The sequence below is a fragment of the Pungitius pungitius genome, chromosome 20, assembly GCF_949316345.1.
Source record: "Pungitius pungitius chromosome 20, fPunPun2.1, whole genome shotgun sequence".
In the NCBI taxonomy this organism is placed as follows: Eukaryota; Metazoa; Chordata; class Actinopteri; order Perciformes; family Gasterosteidae; genus Pungitius; species Pungitius pungitius.
This window is the reverse complement of record NC_084919.1, coordinates 7,288,088-7,308,990: the sequence shown is the minus strand read 5'-3', so window position 1 is coordinate 7,308,990 and position 20,903 is coordinate 7,288,088. Positions and strand designations below refer to the sequence as shown.

Genomic DNA, 20,903 nt, shown 5'->3' with positions numbered 1-20,903 from the left:
TGATAATTTGAAGAAAAAAAAAAATTACTTTAATTTAAAGATTTAAGCTGCATGGGACCGAAAAGCCATTTTTTTAAACTTTTTGAAATGCAGATTTTGTGACCAACCTAAAACCTTGGTGTTTTTCAGAGCCGGTCATTAAAAAAGCTTTGTTCAAATGGATGACAGAAATCTAAAGTAATATTTCAAAGATAAGCAGCTTGTCTCCTATCACGGAATCGAATGTGGTCTAAGCAGCTCTCGGGGAGGGGGGGTCTGCGGCCTCCAAGGAAACACCAGTGACATCACCCACAACCTTTACTCGCCTCCTCCTCACACCGACAAGCCTCTCGCTGTTTAACAGACGGGTGCGAAAAGCTGCTGAGTTGGATGTTCTTACCAAGACCGACTGAGAAGTGTAACAGTACTCCTGAAAAGCACAGGCCGTTCCCAAAAGACTCCCCTCTCCCCCCGGGGTCCGCGTGTCTCTCATCCTCTCTCTCTCTCTCTCTCTCTCTCTCTCTCTCTCTCTCTCTCTCTCTCTCTCTCGCGCTCTCCCTCTCTGGTTGACTGTCTCCCTTCCCGTCTCTCGCTCAGACCGTATTGATCCGCTAAATGCTTTCCGAACATCCCACCCCACTTCCTGCCTGTGTTGTTTCTCCTCCAGAGAGGGACCTTCGGGAGTACAGTTGGAAAATCTAGCCGATAGATTTTTCTTTTATGTGGGTTACGTGGGTGGTATCGAAAGATTTGTAAAATAAGTTTGACTTTGTTCTGCCGGGGCAGTTAATTATCCTGAAATCGAGGATAGATTCATTCGCAATTTCATTTCATTTCATTTGCAATGTTGGATTTGTGCTTATAAAAAGACGCTTACTGCATAAATTATTTAATGCTGAACTGTTTATTGTGGAAATAAAACTTTCAAACTCTAATGAAGAGACCGAATACAAGCAAAGGAGTATTTTCGGTATATTATTATAGTCGTTGTTGAATTCTAATTCATTTAACTTAATTTGATGTCTCTCCATGAGATTTAATTGTTTAATTTTTAATTGTATGGGGCTCAAAAGTCCAAATTTGACATGGAATTGTAACGATTTTATAAAACATTGAATGATACATACATTTTTTATATTAATCCTGGATGTGTCTGATTTTGATTTTACTTTTTTGTTCTGCAAATGAAACATTTAAGTTAAAGCTCAATACAGGTGGTGTACAAACAACATGAAGTAATTTATTGCAGTGTAATTGTGGGCAGGTGGAGAAGTGGCTGTGACACAAAACGTGGTTAAGCTATACTTAAATAATCCATAAATACGCTTAAAATTCATAGAAAACAGACGATTCTGGAACTTCTGGATTGAAGGACGTTTTCTGTACGTTACCTGGAGTGCAACTCCAGCAAACTAAGGTTAAGTTTTTGAATTTATCCCCCCCCCCCCCCCCCCCCCCCCGTTGTATAATATGTATCCCTCAAAGTCTCTAACAAGTATTTATTAAAGAATTTGTTCATAGACTGAACTTGGACACGCAACAGTCGTAAATATGTCCTTAAATAAACCCGGGTCATACAGTTGTGTTGCGATCTGCCGGCACCAAACACAACTCGTAATAGAAGGCAGCAGCAGTGGACTCCAATCTGTGGTGGTGGCAGGAGATTATGTGTCAGGCTCTCGCTCCACTTCCAAACAACTTCACCGAGGTGGCTGTGTCCGTTCATCTCGCAATGGAGGGTCAACCATTGTATTGCCATTACATCAGTGTTTATAAATGTTCCCACTCTTGATGTCTTCATCCCGGCCCAAATATCTCCCACACGAGGCTTTGACTCCCAGCCAGAAGCAACAAAGTTGCCTCGGAAATAAAGCTGAAACTATTAGCGCGCGCTTAGGTGAAAAACGGTGGGGTGTCGTCTGTGGCGGGCCAAGCTAAGCTGTTGTGGACGGCCAGTGTGTGTGTGTGTGTGTGTGTGTGTGGGGGGGGGGGGGGGGGGGGATTCTGTAGCCTGCTGCTCCTGAGACGCGGCATCAGAGCCGCCGCGACAAGCGGCACAGTGGGTGATTCTCTGGGAGTGATGGCATTCAATTAAAAGGAAAAAGGACATTTAATCGTGGCATGCTGGCGAGGTGTGGCCTCTTGCAGACGTGTGGGGGGGGGGGCTTTCATCGTTGAATCAGTGGGGGACGGCGGCTTGCCCTACTTCATGTAATGAGATCACCGTGTAACAAGTGGCCAAGGGCTGGTCATGGAAAAGGAATAATCACACAGTGTAATATGAATGCAGGCATCATGTGAGAAGGAAACTTACCACCACATGTTTTATTGTAAACCTCTTATTCTATTTTCAGATATTCTATTCTGCAGCTACCAGCAGACAGATATTGACCAAGTGTTGTGTCCCTGTGAATGATTACCGCTCACGTTACAAAATCCCCTTCCTCGCAGCGTCCCGAAGTTGTACTTGTCTCGGTGATGCAGTGTCCTCAGAAATGCTTCTCGGCGCGGAAGATGTTGAGAAAACTTATGAGATCAGTCGTGTCTAAACGTGTCTAATATTTCCACCAGGACCCTGTAAGCTTTGCCCTAAGCATGCCATCTTGAGTTATAGGGTCCAGCTGCTACGGTTTCAGACCCGCGCCATTGGTGGCCAACGGGAGCCCCTCCCCCGCCCAAACACCTGCCGACTTGAAGCACCGAAGCCCAGTGTGGTGGCTTCAGGTGCGTCGCGCCTTGGCTCAAGTGTCCTGAAGTAGCAGCTCAACACACTGAGCAAAGAGCATGGGATTCAAAATAAGTCGGTGTGTGTGTGTGTGTGTGTGAGTGTGGATATTATGCCGGGATGAGCCTGGTGGAAGGTGACGACCACCGTCGCTCGCTGACCCCTCAAACGTCCAGCTGAGGCTGAGAAAAGGTCACACGTCCAACGGAAAGATTCTCACATAATTACAACCCGCGGAAGGCATGGTGTCAGTGGCTACTGCCAGGAGTCAGCGGCCGCGGCTAATAGCGGCGCTAATGACCCAATGGCATCAGTGTATGCCGATAAATGATGCAAGAATATTCTGGACTGAGTTTTCCCTTTGTGGTGTGAGGCAGTTTTTTTTTGTTTTTTTTTAAGAAATCCCATTGGCATGTTTAAAAAAAAAAAGTGTCTCCTGTTGAAAAGGAAGTGCACAGCCCCTTTCGGCCTGCCGAGTCGTCAATTCATATTTTGACTGAAGTCCATGCTCTCCCGGTGTTTCTGCGGTGTGTTCGTTGCTTGTGGGGATTTTCTGACACCGCTGTAATGTGGTGAATAAATACAAGCTGCCAGGCTATTTTGGCAACCCACACCGCTGTCTCGCCCCCCTCGCCCCCCGACCACAGATAGGGATCAGCAGTCTTTCCTTAGCGAACGTGGCCACCAGGATAACGTTACAGCCTTATTTTCCTCCAGCCCCATACACAAAAGATTAGTAGAGCCATATCCAATAAGACGGACTGTCAGGTCCCTTTCCAATCAATAGGCCTGGATCAAAAACCAATCTATACACTCAGATGACATCATCAAAATAAAGATATAGACGGTATGGGGGGGGGCTTGTGATGTCTTGGCCAAGCATTTGAACAGCATACAAGTTTATTGCTCATCGTCATGTATGTAAGGCGGCTCCATAGTGAAGACGGAAGGCCCTCCGATCCCCTCATTTCTTTTCTCGTAGCGTAAACTTGTCTATCTAACAACACATGTCGGAGGGGGGGGGCTTCAGCGGAGTGTCAGCGCCCACCCAGCGGCTCCACACCGGCTCCACACCGGCCCGTCCTCGCCGCCTGGCAGGTGATGAGTCAAACACGGAGGGTGACACGTGGGATCGAGCCTCCAGGTCCAAGCTTGCCGCCGGTGCCCCAACCCCCCCCCCCCCCCTCCACCCCCTCTCTCTCTCTTTCGCTTCTTGTCTTTTCCTCTTCATCCGCGCCGACACACAACAGTTTGTGGCAACTCCTGCCGCACACGGGATCCCGGGGTTGACCCTGGCCTCCGTTGGGGGGTCAGCGCGGGGCGGCTCAGATGAATGAAAAGTCTAAAACATGATAAAGAGAACTGTGCCGCTGTGTGCGGTTTACGGGGGGGAAACAACTCCTGCTTTGTTGGGACGCAATCCCGAATCACCCCCCCCCCCCCCCACCACCCCCCCACCACTGCCTCAACCACCCTCCACCTCGTCCGACACCCATTTTGCCCAACAAAAGCTGTCCGATGTCTTCAGGCTCGCCGACCCGGCCCTCAGAAGTAGCCGTGGGAGGGGAAGGTCCCTGTGGTGGGGGGGGGGGGGGGGGGGGGGGGGGGCGGCACACACACTGCATCCCTCTGATTTTTCCCAGCTAAAATAGGGACCTCCTAATCTCTCTTTGGCAGCGTTAGCCAGCCAGCCAATTCTGACACATTCTCTAGAAAGAAGCGCCTCTGACAGGTGAGCGTCTCAAAATAGTTGCGTGAGACACACACACACACACACACACACACACACACACACACAAATCTGTTGGCCATAGAGCTTCTTCTGCAGAGTACGAAGGAATCTCGTGTACATTTTGTTCGGGACTCTGTTTATTTTTTGTACTGTTTATTATTTATTCATAGTTTGATACATTATTTATTGAATAACCTTTACAATTTAGTTTGATCTGTTCTGATTTTCTAGTTATTTTATATGCAGTGCGGTCTCTTAGTCAGTAAGGCGAGCAGTTATGACAAGTCGTCTCTCTCTCTATGGACAGTTAAAGTTTTTAACAGTTTGATAGTGCTATGAAAAAAAACATACACATAGTGGGTCCTTGTACTGTAATATAAGTATATTTAATTTCAACATCTACAATCATTTTGTTGCTGGCAGCGTGGAGAAGGTGCACTTTAAGATTCAAGTGTAATTACAATTAACTGAATAAATAAAAGAGACTGTTCCAAACAGTTACAAAATATTTAGTGACCTTTCTATTGCTGTTTGTATGGAATTAATTATACCAGAAATACTGGCTACAATTTTGGCTGCATGCTTTTCAATTTATTTTCTATTTTTTATATGATAATAAATGGAGGGTTGGGTTCTACGTTGTTAGACGGAAATAGGGATCAAAATAAAAAGAATGATAAAAACATGAATGAAATAAATCCCCGCCGGCGGCCGGCACATAAAGGAACAAAGCAGGCACTTCAATCGGGACGCGCTTTAAGGTTTCACGAGTCAATAAAGATATTGAATGTGAAAAGGAAGCCGGGGTCAGGTGGCCGTGAAATTGCTCGTTTGGCAAACATGCCTCTGCGTCTTTCCACACACATGAACACACTCACACACACTCACACACACTCACACACACACACACACATAAACATGTTGAGCCAGGACGGACTGTCAACCAGTGTCTTTGTGTCTCAGCTCTTATGTTGCGGACCGCCGTGTGCTGCACTGTATGATCCCACCGGGGTCGTAACATTCAGCACACAACACCTTCCGTCCCCCCCCCCCCCCCCACCCCCCCCCGGCCTCGCCCCTGCATCCATACTTTGGCTGCCACACTTTTCTTTTGAACGCTGGCAAGCGTTACCAAAAAAAAAAAAAAAACAGACACGACCCCCGTGTGATTGTCTCGGAGCGTGGGGCCGCTGTGGTTTTGGGCACCGAGGTGTGGAATGTGGTGCCGACGATGACTCCAGCCACCCGCCCCCCACTCCGCGAGGGGCCTCATCCAGCTGTCTTGTTGTGGTCAGATTCTCAGTACTGTGCCGTATCACATGGGTGGGTGGGGGGGAGATAATCCCAGCACTGGTTCGGATCAGGGCGGAGAGGTACGGCGGAGAGAAAGAAAAAGAGACGGACGGAAAGGGAAAAGGGGAGAGAATGGAAAACGGTGATCTTGCAGAAACTGATACATTCGGCCCAAAACAGCAGCTTGTTCAGTCTTATTCCCCGACCCCCCCCCTGCCCCCCCCCGTTCCCCCCTTCAACACTACCTCACCCTTTTTATTGTTCTTCCTTTCTGTCGTCCTCTCTGCCCTCCTGCCTTTGGGTCTGCAGCGCCGCTAAGCTGCAAACCGAAACTGGTTAGCGCCGAGCTCTTAATTCTTGTCAGCGTCTATTAATTATGGGCCGGTTGGAGGTTCCAGTTCAAACGGCCCCCGCGGGTTTTGGAATTCTGACTCCGGCTGTTTGGTCGCTTGTTGCTTGTCGCAGCCACATGACTCTGCAGCAGGGAAGACCGTTTGTGTGGGTGTGTGTGTGTGTGTGTGTGTGTGTGACGGTTGTAGTACATAGCTGGTACTTGCTGTCACTTAGTCTGACAAGTCCATAGTTTATATATTAATAGGTTTTTGCATCACACAAGCTGATTGTTGTGAAAGTCACTTTTATTAGGCCTGTGTGTCATTAAACGGAGAGAAGCTATTGACTTGATTTCATATCAGGGATACATGCACGCACAATTTCTGATTTTAAATTTCCCTTAACCAAGAGTAATGGTCGGAGCGACTGCTGAAGCAAACGGAGTTCCTAGCATCCTAACCGACTAATTAAAACCACATCAGCATGTGTCCAAAGAACCAGAAGTCTATTTGCAAGCCTTATTGATTACTTCAAGGCGTACAGATGGAAAGCTGTGTTAGGAGAGGGGCTCTCGATTTAGCTTCAATCTGCCAGGCATAAAATGATCTCACTGTGTTTGCTGGGAAGAATGAGCTCCCTCTGGGCACGGTGGGTAATTAGGTTAGTGGATAGTCGGTGTCAGGAAATTGAAAGACCATCCTAATCGGATTCTTTTGTTTCCAGGGGAATCAAAGGAATTTATACGAGTCACTGGGAGATCTCACACGACTCAATTCCGCTTGACCACGTAAAATGTGTTTGCTCTCCCCCCGATGCTCAAACAAGTTTTAATACAAGGGTGTAAATCCCGCACGTGAGGGGCGTCACATGTGTCCTCTGAGGTGGCCGCAGAGATAATCCCAGATGGTCCACTTGTATATTAATTAGGTTTCTGCACTCCTTCGTCCCCAACAAGGAGGTATTGAACTATTTCAGTAAAAAGGAACAAAATGTGTTATTATACAGGAGTAAATTGCCACATTATTTGTAAGTTCTCCTCGACACGCTTGGTTTTTACAGTTAGCAATATATTGTGAAACTGCAAACATTTCGGGCTGCAGCTGTTTCTGTAGAAGTAGGCCTCAGTCTCATAATGGATGTATTGATAGTTAAAATGCAAAAAAAGTTATTTCCTACTGGACATACATGAGATCTGACCTCTGCCTTGCAAGGATTTTAGGAGCAGTGGGCTGCAGTGAAAAGCCATCCTTGAGACGTATGACACAGCAAAACATATGCGACGTGTCTTCATTAGAAGTAGTTAAAGAAAATGATTTAACCGCAGGAAATTGGCTTTAAAAATTGGTTTAGCTGCCATTCTCTTCACGTCTGTGTGCGTTCTTGCAGGTGTGCGCCTGGACCGGGTGAGAGGCGGGAGGCAGAAGTACAAACGGAGGTTGGACGCGGAGAACAGCGCCTACCTCGGCCTCGGCATTCCCCCTCCTGCCAAAAAGCCACGTGAGTCGCACGGTTTGTTCTTTTGGTTTCCTCACACGGCTTATTGTTACCGATGTGAGCGGCAATACAGAAAAGCTCTTCCTTTTATGTCGCATGGAGACATGTTGCCACTTGGAGGGCCGTAATAAGAAATGTGTTCATTTTGTAATGTGCAGTGAGGATGGTTGTAGTAGGATTTCTGTTGTCATGGGGACAGAATATGTGATCAGCTGTGATATTGTCCGATTCATAACCTTGCCAATCTGCACGGTTTATTACGACATACTGGACCATCACCATGCAGATGTATTATTTATTCATACAATATCTTTAATGTCTCTCCCCCAGTATAATTCCTTCCTTTTCCCTTTTCCCTTTTCCCTTTTCTTTTTTTTTTACTGTATATACTCTCCTGAGACCACCTTACAACACTTACATCTCTTCTCTCTCTCTCTCTCTCTCTCTCTCTCTCCCTTCCTGCGTCCGTCTTCCAGTGACGAAGATCGTTTCCCATCTGCTGGTGGTGGAGCCGGAGAAGATCTATGCCATGCCGGACCCCACCATGCCCGACGGAGACATCAAGGCCCTGACCACGCTGTGCGACCTGGCCGACCGCGAGCTGGTGGTGATCATCGGCTGGGCGAAGCACATCCCAGGTAGACGGACGTCACGGCTGAGGAATGATGGGGTTTCCTGAGGAATGGTGTTTATCGGGTCATAATCATCTCTTGATTCAACCAGGCGCTCAATAACGACAACGTCCATTGATAAAAACTAAATAGAAAAAGGTCCTTAAGGTTATTTTTCCAATTTATAAATGTATGACACAAGAAATAGACCTGGGTTTTTTAAAAGGGATTTTTTTTATAAGTGGTTATTGGTGAGCTTTCATTCACTAAATGGTGATTCATAGATTGTATCTTGCTGGTAGTAAGTAAGAAAGTAAACAAACATTTGTACTTTAATTTGCTGCAACGATTACTGTAGTAGTTCACCGACTGTTTCACACACACACACACACACACACACACATGCAAACAGAGGATAATTAACATCTGCTACTCATGTGCACCTAAGGGAGAAGTTGGTCCCATATTCTAAAATCTAATCAATAAAGAGCAGCTGAAACCAGTGATTTGACTGGGTGGGGTGTGAGAGTCTGGGGGGGATCCGCCCCTGTGTCAATGTATTCCATTTCAATCCCCGACTTAAGGAAGGCAATCCTCTTACTTACTTAAGCAGGGTACACAGTAAAATTGATTTATCTAGGGAAATAGTGATGGATTTCGCTGCTCCGTGTTGACAAATTCTTTAAAAAGTCTTGTTATGCAAAATGTCCGAAGGATCTCCTTTTCCGTTTATCTCTCTCAGTTGAAACGGATTCTTCGGGCTCCAGATTGTTTAATGGGAGCACAGGTTGCACTCAAATTAGATACAATCCATTGCTCCAATCAACCAACGTGCCAATCCAACACTTTTTTAATGCATTGTAGTCCTGCGGCAAAACAAATTTTCATTTAATGTCAATTTTTTTCTCCCATTAATCAATTACATTTATACTGAAAAGCATAAACAAAAATCCCCACACCATAAGAACCTGGAACCACTGTGTTTAAACGAGTATTTGTTACAATTATTATTCAGAGGATGACTTACAACCAAGATATCCATACATTAGCGACAGAGGTGCAGAAATGATCCGTCATATTTTTCATTTACATTTTCTATGCGGGATTATTGATCCTGTATGCCGCGTAGGTCCAAATCCACACCTGGCCGAGTTATTAGAGGGACACGTGACACTCTGGGGACGTTTTACCCGGGGCCACCGGGTCAGAGTGTCACAGAGTAACGATTAAGACAAAAGGGGTCCCTACAGTTTAACAGTCCACTCCCGCCATTACACTCATAGCCCACTGCGCAAATGGCCTTAACGATGAGGTAATAGGAGTCATTACTGCAAATCGCTCCGTTAATGTAAAAGTCCTTCAACATCCAAACGTGGCGAGGAAACATGCAACGTCTCATCTGCATTTTTGGTCTGGTACGTGTTGTCCATTTGAAGACATCGATCATGTGCGGCGAACAGTCGGACAGACTTACAGACAACTTAGTTTACGGTGCACGAGCGCTCGAAATGTGACAGCAAACACTTCAATGGGAAGCTCTCGAAGCACCAGAGACGTGGTTTTCCTCTGCGTTTGAAGCCCGACTTAAACATGAACATTGGATGTTACACAAACTGTCAAGAACATGGAAACGGAATCGCGGCGCGGTTGTCAGGAGGTCAGAGGTGGCCACTCATTTGTGCAGCTGTTAACACGTGCACACACACACACACACACAATCTCACACATCTAAGTACACGCAACATGTGTCGATTTATAGTCCTGGCGACGGCATTCAGCGCCCCGGTATTTAATGTTCAGACAGTTCAGCATCGCCTTCTTCCTCTTTATTCTCTCCCGCTCGCACAGACTCTCACTACTATCATATCTTCTGCTCGCTGGCTTCCTTGTTCTCTTGTTCCCTCGGCGTCCCCCCACCCCCCCTCCCAGCCCCCCCCCCCCCCCCCCCCCTTGCTCCTCCGGCTCACACAGGGCCCTCTAGTCTCATTATTACCTCTGTCTTTTTATTAGGCCCATTAGGGCTCTTAGGAGGCCTGTAATGATACTAAATGAATAGAGAGTGAACTGCTGTCTGTTTTAGACCCAGCTCTCAATGACAGCTTCAAGCTCCACTGCCAACCACTCGGTCTCTTCATTGCACTGAATAGGGATTCAATTACTTATCGCATCTGTACCTCCGCTGTGCTGTTGCAGAGCCAAAGCGCTCTTCTTTCCCCGAAAACAATCACGAGCATCGCACAGGGTAGCCGATCCCTTTAGGCACACGACATACCGTTGAGTCCTTTGGTACAGCGGCTGAGGACGACCTGTAACACTCCGCCCGCGCGTTATGTGCGACTTTGCGGTCCGAGTAAGGAGACTTGATTCGGCGTCACTAATTCAGTGCTAGCAAGACGAAATGGGCTTTGAAACTCGAGACCGGCGTTTGCATCACGAGTGCCTCTTGTGGTTGGGGTTAGGCAATAAAAGCGCCTTGGTTAAGGTCAAATGCTTGCACATTGTGCCCCATTAGTCAAGTTAATTTTACCAGGATTTCTCCTTGAATGTGCGCGAGAGCTGTGAGCGCTACATTTTACAATTAGAATAATTGTAGAACATTATATATTATTTTAGGAATTATTATAATAATGCATCAATGTCCATTATTATGGTGTAAAACATCTTTAAAACTATGTTTGTTTATTATAATCTAATTACTTGAATTTCTGCTTCCATAGAGGTTAAGTGAAATGACACCATCCCATTTAAAAACAGCATGTAAAGTATTAATAACTACAGCAGCTTTTGTTGAAGGTAAATTGACTTATTATCTCTAACTGAAAATCCTATGGAACCAATTTTGGGGTTATTGAGTTTGCTAAACGACATAACCAAATGAGCAATAATCCCAGCTAGGTTGGTAGGTTCCGTTTCAGCTTCTTATCTTTCTAATCCACACAATGTGGTGTGTTTGTGTTGCCTTTAAATAGCATATTAAACTCCAGATTGATTCAGAGTTGGATTTCATCCAACGACAATGTGCCAAATAATATGCATTTTTGTTTATGCATTTATTTTGCATGGTCTAATTTCTGATGAAAATGTAGTTTGTTTTTCCTCTAATTTCTCTTTTGCTAGTCTGTCGAGATTTTTTAGGGCAGCAAAGTAAATACTAGTGGAAGCCTTAGGTATACTTTTCTCATCACAATGGGATACAACTGCAGGGATGGACATGAACCTTTTCGAGTTTGCTCAATATTGAGTCATGTTTGGTCAAACGGCAGCAAATCAGTCGGGTGAAATATTGATATTTCATCAGGGGCAATCGCCCTCCACAGCGGCACTTAACTCAGCCACCTCCGCGCCACACACGTGAAGCTCCGGGGTGACCCCCCCCCCCCCCCCCCCCCCGCCCCCTACCCCGGGGAGCCAGAAAGACACTCCATTGCTCCGGTAAATTGAGTAGAAAGAAAAAAACACATACGGGCTGGGGCAAAGATGAGAATGATGAAGAAAAGGAGGTGACAGCTTAAGATGGTGATGCTTATTTCATGGAATGTTTAAGAAAGAGGGGATGGTGCCTCAAGAAAGGGATTACTTTCTGTCTGAATCATTGCTCCGTTTTCTTTTATTTCTCACTTTGTCCCCACGTGTCATTGTTCCTCTCTCATGATTCTGAATCTTATGGGATTAAATCCATTGCTTTTTTTTTGGTCCTCTGGTAGATGGAGAGTAAATTCCTGAATCCCCGATGCAGCGTACAGTGCATTCAGTGATCCCGTAGTCCCTCCACCCCTCCCCCTCTAAACGTGTACCGGATGTCCTCCATCAACTGTCTGTTTGTCAGATCTGAGGCTCGGATCGATCCCCCTTTCGCATTTGGTGGACTGATTACAATCTACTAATCAATGACACCCCCCCAGTATTCTTTTCTCCCTCCGTCTCCTCCTCCTTCTCCTCCTCCTCCTCCTCCTCCTCCTCCTCCTCCTCCTCCTCCTCCTCCCGTCGTCTCTCTATTTGGTTGATAAGAACCGTCGGGATGACCTCTTTTTAAGACGACCCGCCTCGTCCCACCACCCCCCCCCTCCCCCACACCTCCATACGCCCTGAGATTTAAGCAGCAAGCAGCGTTGTGGGTTCAAGGCCCACGGGTCAATACCCCCCCCCAATCACCCACCTATTCACTGTAGAGCAGTGAAAGGTATTGTGGCGCTTGAGGGTCCTTTCGGATATCCGTCTGTTTGATGTGGCGGGTGTGAATGTCGGAGCCGAGGGTTGACGGGTCGACCTCGAGATCCTGGATGGATTGTTACCTCCGGTGCCGAAGGTTGAACCCGAGAGACAAAAGGATCAAGAAGGTGTCCGTCAAGGGGCAACATGGCTCCGGTTTAATGGATCACAATACCGTTATATCTCTCTGGTACTTCTAATAATAATAATAATAATGCAGTTCATTGAAAGAGAAGTCCTGCATTTTCTTTTTCTATGACATAACTTAATATAAAATATCTAAAATATCATATCAAACACGACTCTTCTTAAATACGCTGCACTTTATTACCCAAACGATTTCGGCCATCTTTCCTTCAATGAGGTGTTTTTTTTCTATAAAGGTCATGAATTACTTCGACAAGAAAAATGGACACAAATAGATCATCATTGAAGGCCACGTGGCCACCTGTGAAATGCAGGGATGGAAGTTCAGAGTAACTAATTAGAAGTTAAGATTTTCTTCTTTTTTCCATTATCCTCTCAAAATATATATATATATATATATATTTTTTGTAATCTACAGTATTTACTTAATTTAACTTACAAAAATAGATTTTGAAAGAATAGATTTTATTTTTTGTTAATGATACTTTAATCTAATACACTAATTGGTGGTGTTGGAGTTGTTGTTGACCTCAACACATCCAAACTTTAGCTGAAGTGTGTTTTCTGAATATTTTTTATTTTTTTTAGATCAAATATAATCCCCTGAACTCATTGTTTGATTCTCCCTGGTTTAACCTGCCTTATTATGAGCCCAGCTTTAATATCCTTATTCATTTGCACTACTAATTGATTCACTTGATGAGTCAAACGATGTATGCTTCATATTAGAAAATCAGGTGACAGAGGCCCATTTAATTTGGTCAATTTTAGAATCCATAATTCCTGTTTTGAAGAAGAATACTGAGACGTGGAGAGCCTTAGGACTGGATTTGCCCCTCGCTACAGCGGTGTCTGGTGTGCTTATTGGCGGCTTGCACAGAGCTGTCAGCCGACGGCCGGTGGTTGAAGCCCCCTCGGCTCATGTTTCAAAGGCCTCCATACTGGACTGATTTATACTCTGCCCTTAAGCCACCGCATGCAGTCATCGGCCTCTGTTTCAAGCTGGACTTCTGCAGGGATTACATCGGGTTGTATGCACAGCCCGTAAAACATCTAAAAGCACCACGATGTCACAGTGCGGCGAGGGTTAATGGGTTGAACCTCGTGTACAGTGCGAGTGCAGCGACACCCAGAACCAAACTCACATGTGTTTGGTTGTTTCTTTTTTTTTTTCCAACTCTGCAGGTTTTTCCACCCTCTCGCTGGCAGACCAGATGAGCCTCCTGCAGAGCGCCTGGATGGAGATCCTGGTGCTGAGCATCGTGTTTCGCTCGCTGCCCTGCGAGGACGAGATCGTGTACGCGGAGGACTACGTGGTGGACGAGGAGCAGGCGAGGATCTCGGGCCTGCTGGACCTGCACGTCGCCATCCTGCCGCTGGTCCGACGCTACAAGAAGCTGCGCATCGAGAAGGAGGAGTTCGTCACGCTCAAAGCCATCGCCCTCGCCAACTCGGGTACAGTCGGCTCCTCGATCCCCCCCCCCCCAAAAAAAAAATTGTTATTTGATTTGATGCAGTCATGGTTTGAGAATAAGAGGAATATCTAACTGACTTTTAAATGTATATTCTCTAAATGGTATCATCAAGAACAGTCGCCAAGCACCCTTTATTTTTTACTGGGCAGTAAGCTATATTATTATCTCCATATGAAATCTTAAATAAATCTAGATCTAGTTGGCATTCAATTAAAGCAAACAAAGAAATGAACCCAAAAATGGCAAGTGATTGTTTATATCTGGAGAGCCGATCGCCAGCCACGCTGCAGGATGCCCGATAAGAGGGGACAAAAGGGTCAGGAGCATGGTTGTTTAATTCAACACACGCGTGTGTGGGAGAGTGTGTGTACATCTATGTTTTAACTTTACACACATACGTGTGTGTGTGTGTGTGTGTGAGAAACTGTCACACTGCGCTCTCATTCTCTCCATCTCCATAACAGCGGCTGCCAGCGCACCACAGCCGAGGGAGATATATTTAGCATTTCATTAGGAAAACAGGGGCTGTCAATAAAATGTGTTAAGTGGAGTGGAATGAGCGTCGGGGAGCGACGGGCCTCGTTTGTTCCAATGTGAAGATGCTGCGCCCGTATCGACAGTTTGCTTTTCATGAGGCCCGGGCTGTCCCCCACTAATCAATGCCTGTTAGGAGTCTTTTCTCCTGCCTGACTGGAAAATGTGAAAATGCTGAGCCCAGAGCTTTGGTCTTCTGATGACAAACTCTCCGTGGGAGAGAGAGGGGAGAACGGGGAGGATAAACGTGGTGGGGGGGGGGGGGGGGGGGTGGAAAGACGGGGCTGTAAAGGTAAGGGAGAAGTGTGAGAGAGGAAGGCAGGGGTTGAGAGGGAGGCTCAGGGAGGGCGAGAGGGCAGCTTCGGCTCGTTTGAACACAGCCTCGGCGAGAGCCCGGGCTCCAGGGGTCCTGTGGGTGTGACAGCTGTGGAAATTCATGGCCATTGATTTTGTAATTAGCGGAGTATCGATGGGATTGAAGCCAGGCTGCTGACGGATTACATGGAAATTGTTTCTTCAAAGTTAGTTTTGCATTCCGCCCCTAACATCCTTCAATACACACACACACACACACATATGAAAATGTCTCGCTGTGCATCCACACACACTGACACACATTTAAAAAAAAACCTGCCCCCCCCTCTCTCTCTCTGCATCACATTCACACACATATGCTCCCACAGCCATACGAGGAGCAGATCAGAATTAACATGAAGGTTTCAAATGAAGAGAGCTGGAACACATGTGCGGTCCACATAGCCTAGTTAATTTCCCAAGATAGAAACGCAATTTACACAGAAGGCGACTGGTAAAAGAGACTTAATCAGTCAGTTAGGAACATAATTAGCCTTGTACTTTCCTTTTTTCTGCCTCATTTACATGTTTATACGTGGCCTTTCTTCACTCCGCAACTTTCATGACACGTAGCGGAGCTGATCTAATTCCCTTCCATCAGCGGCCCACGTTTGGTTTAACGTCGGCGACACAGTGTGTTTAGGAGGACGCGACTCGGGGACGGTTGTCCTCTGGAGGACGAGCCTGACTTGTAGACTTATACACAGAGAGCGGTTTTTAATAAGTCTCGACCGGTTTTATTTTAGAGGCTGTACATAAGGGGGCCAACTGCTCTTTCTTATGGAAATGAAGGCCATCTGCCGCCATCATTCAGCTGAACGATATCCTAGTAATGCAGCCATCTGAATTCATTAGCAGGCGGATGTATGTGGTCCGGGATACCAGAAGAAATGAATCTTCTTTTTTTTTTTCCTGTCCCACAGTACCTTGCCTTTTCTCTCCCTAGAGACATGGCCACGCACAGGAATTTATTTAAGGAGCGTCATTAACTACCACCAAGAGAAAACCTCTCTCCAAAATTGCATGTTTGCAGGGACCGAATTTAAAGGCAGGCGATGCAGCTGCAAAACACCACCTCGTTGTCGTGGATCCCACTGGAGATCAAAAGAAAATGTTTGCTTTCTTTAGACATTTGTAGTTTAATATAAAGGTTCAAAATACTAATGGACCACCTTTCCTGCTGCAGACTCCATGCATATAGAGAACATCGAGGCGGTCCAGAGGCTGCAGGATTCCCTCCACGAGGCCCTGCAGGACTTTGAGGGCTCCCAACACCCAGAGGACCCTCGACGGGCAGGCAAGTTGCTAATGACCCTCCCGCTGCTCCGTCAGACCGCCACCAAGGCCGTCCAGCACTTCTACGGCATCAAGATGCAGGGCAAAGTCCCCATGCACAAACTATTCCTCGAGATGTTGGAGGCCAAGGCTTGACACCCGGGCCAGATGTTTGACAGACAGCTGCATCACTCAATGGGACGAGAGGGACAGCCCATGAAAAAAAAAGGTGGTGTGCCAATTCACAGCGACAGGATGAAGCTCGGACTACTGATTTTAATTTCAACACTTTAAAATGGTTATAAACGTAAAAGAATAAGGGACTTGAAATGGTTTTAAAAAGGGTAAATATCAACCTGATTGACATGGGATCATCATGACGATGTGTATAAAGATGCTGTGTACAGAAATCAGGCAACCGAGGTCTTGTTATAGCCAGAGACCCATTGCTCTATATCACCTGAAGCTTCTGTGGATTTGTTTCTTATCTTATTTTCATCTCAAATTGGAGGTATGTCAATATAAATGTCCTGAAGAACTGTACGGCTGCGTAGCCGCATGATGTGCTTTTTGTTTGTTTGTTTGGTTCTTATTTTCTTTTCTCCGCTGTTAAAGCAATAGTCTCTAACTGGTCTACATATAATATGTGTACTGTATATTGTGTGAAATTGCACTGGGCGGGTAGGGGCGAGAATTTTTAGACATATTCTTATATTCGTCATCAAAGAACGCAACCAGGGGTCTGTGAGATTCTCGATTTCTTCCTAATATATTTACCTCGTACTAGCTTCATCAACCCGGCGGTTGTGGTCGGCTTGGTGCTGACAGAAGGCCTCGGGTCGGCCGGGGATCGTAGTTGACAAAGTGTTTGCACTAAGCATCGATGATTAACGTGGCAATAATGGGTATTAAATTAAGTCTCAGTAAGTGTTTTTTTTTTTTAATTATAGATACAAAACTCACTGCTCACTTCTCTGTCTTCAGTGTTACACACAAATATCGGCAACTTAGAATACTGTGAAAAATACACATGAGTAGTATCCTGTGCTGAAGATTTTAAACTGTGTTTTTTATTTAAATACAGGTACAAGAACGGCAACTATCTATGCAATTTAATGCAATCTAAAATGGTTCTGTAATGCAACCTGATAGCCCAGCAATAAATACTACCTTTTGTGAAGTTCATAATGTTCAGTTTGTGTCACGCCGGTGCTGATTCAAATCTGCTCATTTTTTTGGTCCACAGTTGGTGATGGTGCGGTATTAGATTGCATTATATTGTATGGGATTTGCTTTTTCCCCGTATCCATCTCTCTTTGTTTAGGTTCAAACAAGTGTCACTATATTCATTGCAATAGTTCCACAGCCACGTGAGCCTTTTTTCTTTTGGGTCAAAGCCTTGTGCTTCACGCTAGCCTCATGCGTCAAATCCATTAATCTGATGGAATATTTTGAGGGTATTAAATATTGTAGCTGTATGTCGGGCGTAATTTGACCCTTTTTATGACTTTGCCAACTTTTAAACTTTCTATGTTTGATTGTTGAGATCTAAAAATCTTCTCCTCGACAAGTCAAATCTCAAATGACAGACTGTTAACAGATGGCTGCAGGTTTAAATGCTGCAACAGTATAATGACACTTGTGTTTCTGAGCCTGACCTGGTTTCCTTTCGGATTTGAATCAACAATAATGACTAATAATTAATATATGAAACTAACTGATATTCTGTGTCTTTAATAATTATTTTGCTCATGTTTAATGCAGGTGCTAATCACAGACATGCCCTGTATTTCCATTTCCAGAAAACACTGATGCAAACTAAGTAAATCTTTATATTACTGAAACAATAATATACTTTTTTTAAGGCAATCCTTTTCAGTTGTTAACAAGTTGCCAAATTATTCCAGGAAAGCAATCAGAATAATGTGATACAGCTATAAACATTTTAAATCAAAATAATAAAACGATCTGCTGCTTTTGGGATTTTGTTGAGACAGATGTCCCTCATGAACACTTTAAAGCAGCAGTGTCTTTTGGAGTGTTTTTAAAGTGCCATCCGCTTCTGCCCAAACAAGAAGAAAACACCAAGCCGAGCAACCAGTAACTACACATGTTTAAAAAGATCCCCACAGGAACAGAAGCTATTGATTCCCCGTAATGTAATGCGTAGATAATTATAACTAAACGCGGTAGAGAATACAATTCCCATGATGCACTTCCCCATTTGTGTAACCAGCTAATCCCTCTCCGATTGAAGCGCGGGGCCGAAGTACATTAGAAAACCAAAGCGTCGGGTCTTCAAATACTTCAAAATGAAATACTGATAATACTGCATTTATGCGCCAGCCGGTGAACATTGTTACTTACACTAGATTGCTAATGGTTGTACTTTTACTCTGTTAATCCTCCAGCTGTGCGTCCTTTCATTCTGAGCATGCTCCAAACCGACGGTGGCATCTTCACTCAGTGTGTGTGTGCATCGATTAAAGAGCTCTCTGTTTGAATGTGACGCTGGTGAAGTCTCACCCTGAAGCCTGAACCTAAAAAAAGAGATAAAACTATTAAAAAAAAATGTATTTGTTTACCACGGTTTAAGGGAGAGCCTTTTGAGTGCTCATTCACACCTTCTGGCCCAAAAAACATGGAAAAACCAACCTTCTCTCCTCTTCCTCGCACACTTCCTCTGTGGCGGCCAATTGTTTCCCAACTTTCCCATTCTTCTCAAATTAATATAGGAAAATAAAAGAAAAATGCTTGATTTATTTTCAGACTTCTAAAACGGTTCTACTACATCCAATTAATTCTAATTGTCTCCTAAGCTGAAATTCTCAAAAGAAATGGAGCAATTAAATTTCTGCGTTGGCGCTACCTTGGGGACGAGAGACGTTTCATTTGGGTTGTCGGTGGGGAGGGTTCGTCTAAACCTTTTGAAAGGCGATTTCATGCGTGTCTGTAATAGTTTCATCACAGAGTGATCACTGGGCTATGCAAGGCAAATATGGCCGCCTGTGTTCCTCCTTGAGGAGGAGCATCGGACCTGACATTTAGCTGTGCTTTGTTGCCAACGCGGCCATACTGTGAAGTGCTGTACGTCGCAAATGTATTGTGCATTTTTCATCATACTTATACTGTGGCTGATGTCCATTACGCTCATATGATTTGAACCCACATCTGGCCTGAATAGCTGTATAATATAAAAATCACTGTATCGAGTCACTTGAGTCTGTTATATTTGGTATTTTGGGGTTTTCCCTCAAGGCTGAAACACACACACCTCTGTTTTCCCATGTATTTGGTCACCAGCACAGCCGGACGTACAGCGAGCGAAGCAGTCTAGACCCTATACCTCAATTCATGTTTTGAAAATCGCACTGGGTTTGGAAACGGGCCATGGGTACCTCCAGGGAACCGGTGGCACAGAAATAAAGTGACATCACTGACTGGGTATTAAAAAAAAAAAAAAAAAAAAATGTAGATGAAGCTGCTGCAAATGGGGGGAGGGGGGGGGGATCACATTCCTCGGAGGAGAAAGCTGCTTATTCGCTGTTCCATTTGCAGAGTTATCTCCGTGCATGCTGAGATGACGAGATTTACATAAAACATGGAGGAACCTCCCCGGTCGCTGCGTTCCGCTGCGTGAGGACCCCGCGTGCAGCAGGTGTGCGCACCGCAGACACGTGATTACCCCAGAGGTTCACTCCCCTCAAAAGCAATATGTTCGCAATTGTGATGTATGCGAATCAAGGTAAAAGGGAGCGTCGGTTGGTGAATTATAAACTTGGAGAAGGACAATGGTGGCTCTGCACACACAGTCCTGGGGGGTCGGGGAGAGGGGGGGGGGGTATTGTGTGGCAGTATTGTGTGGCATTTTCTTGTGTTTTGTTTGTTGTGTTCATGCCTAATGTACCCATGTGTAAATATATGCTTTTTTTGGGGGAGTGAGTTCCGATCTAACAGTGCACTGAATGTACAGTGACAATAAAATCACATGGTTTATGTAATCCCTGCAAATTATTTCTTTAAATATCAACAAACAAGTGAAGGAATGAACCTTATTACCATATTTATTGACAAGACAAACTGAATATGTCACCCTCTTTGGAGGGATCATACAAGTTGCTTTATGTGTATTACTTTTCCTTTAGTTAATAAACCTTATTCTTATCATTGCGTGTGTTGTGACTTATTTGCAGTTCTGGACATTGGGCATTGATTGTTGGTTGTAACATGGGTGCAGTCGTGTTTCCAAATTGCAGGGTGCCATGTGGTTTTAATTTGAAGAAACGGAAGTGTTTTATTGTGAAGGGTGAAAACAGGATCTGTTCTAGTTTTCATGACGCCATCTTAACAAAAAATGTAAATCAGAAAAAGTTGTAATTAGCCGCTGTGTTTTGTTCAATAAACCTGAACAACAAAGTTCAGTAAAACTACCGAGCCTCCGTCATGATTATAGAAGCTGTATCTACGTATCAGCGTGTGTACATAGATACAATTTGGCCTCTGCGTTTAATCGAAACCACGAGGACGAGAGGGCTGCTGAGAAGCAACAAGAGAGCAAGATGGAGTTCAGTGTCACTTGAACATAAAGAAGGGAGAAGTTGGGGATCTGTGTCTCTGGATTCATGACGAGTTTTCAGTGTCAGCTTGACAACCTCTTTGATAAATGTGAGGATACAGAATTAGACCGCTGGTTTTAGCTTTAAACAAGAAAATTAAAATCTTTCTTTTCCCTCTGCCATTAT

At 45.0% G+C, this 20,903-nt stretch overlaps 1 protein-coding gene across 2 annotated transcripts in view; it reads left to right on the top strand.

Moving 5' to 3' along the window:
- LOC119195081 (steroid hormone receptor ERR2-like) overlaps nt 1-17,355 on the top strand; it is a 94,016-nt gene extending 76,661 nt beyond the window's left edge. For both annotated transcript variants that reach the window (XM_037449703.2, XM_037449702.2), the window contains exons 4-7: nt 7,449-7,559; nt 8,033-8,194; nt 13,709-13,978; nt 16,073-17,355. In XM_037449703.2, the coding sequence (XP_037305600.2) occupies nt 7,449-7,559; nt 8,033-8,194; nt 13,709-13,978; nt 16,073-16,317 (788 nt within the window). In that variant the 3' untranslated portion in view covers nt 16,318-17,355. The remainder of the gene's footprint in view (nt 1-7,448; nt 7,560-8,032; nt 8,195-13,708; nt 13,979-16,072) is intronic.
- The last annotated feature ends 3,548 nt before the right edge of the window (nt 17,356-20,903 follow it).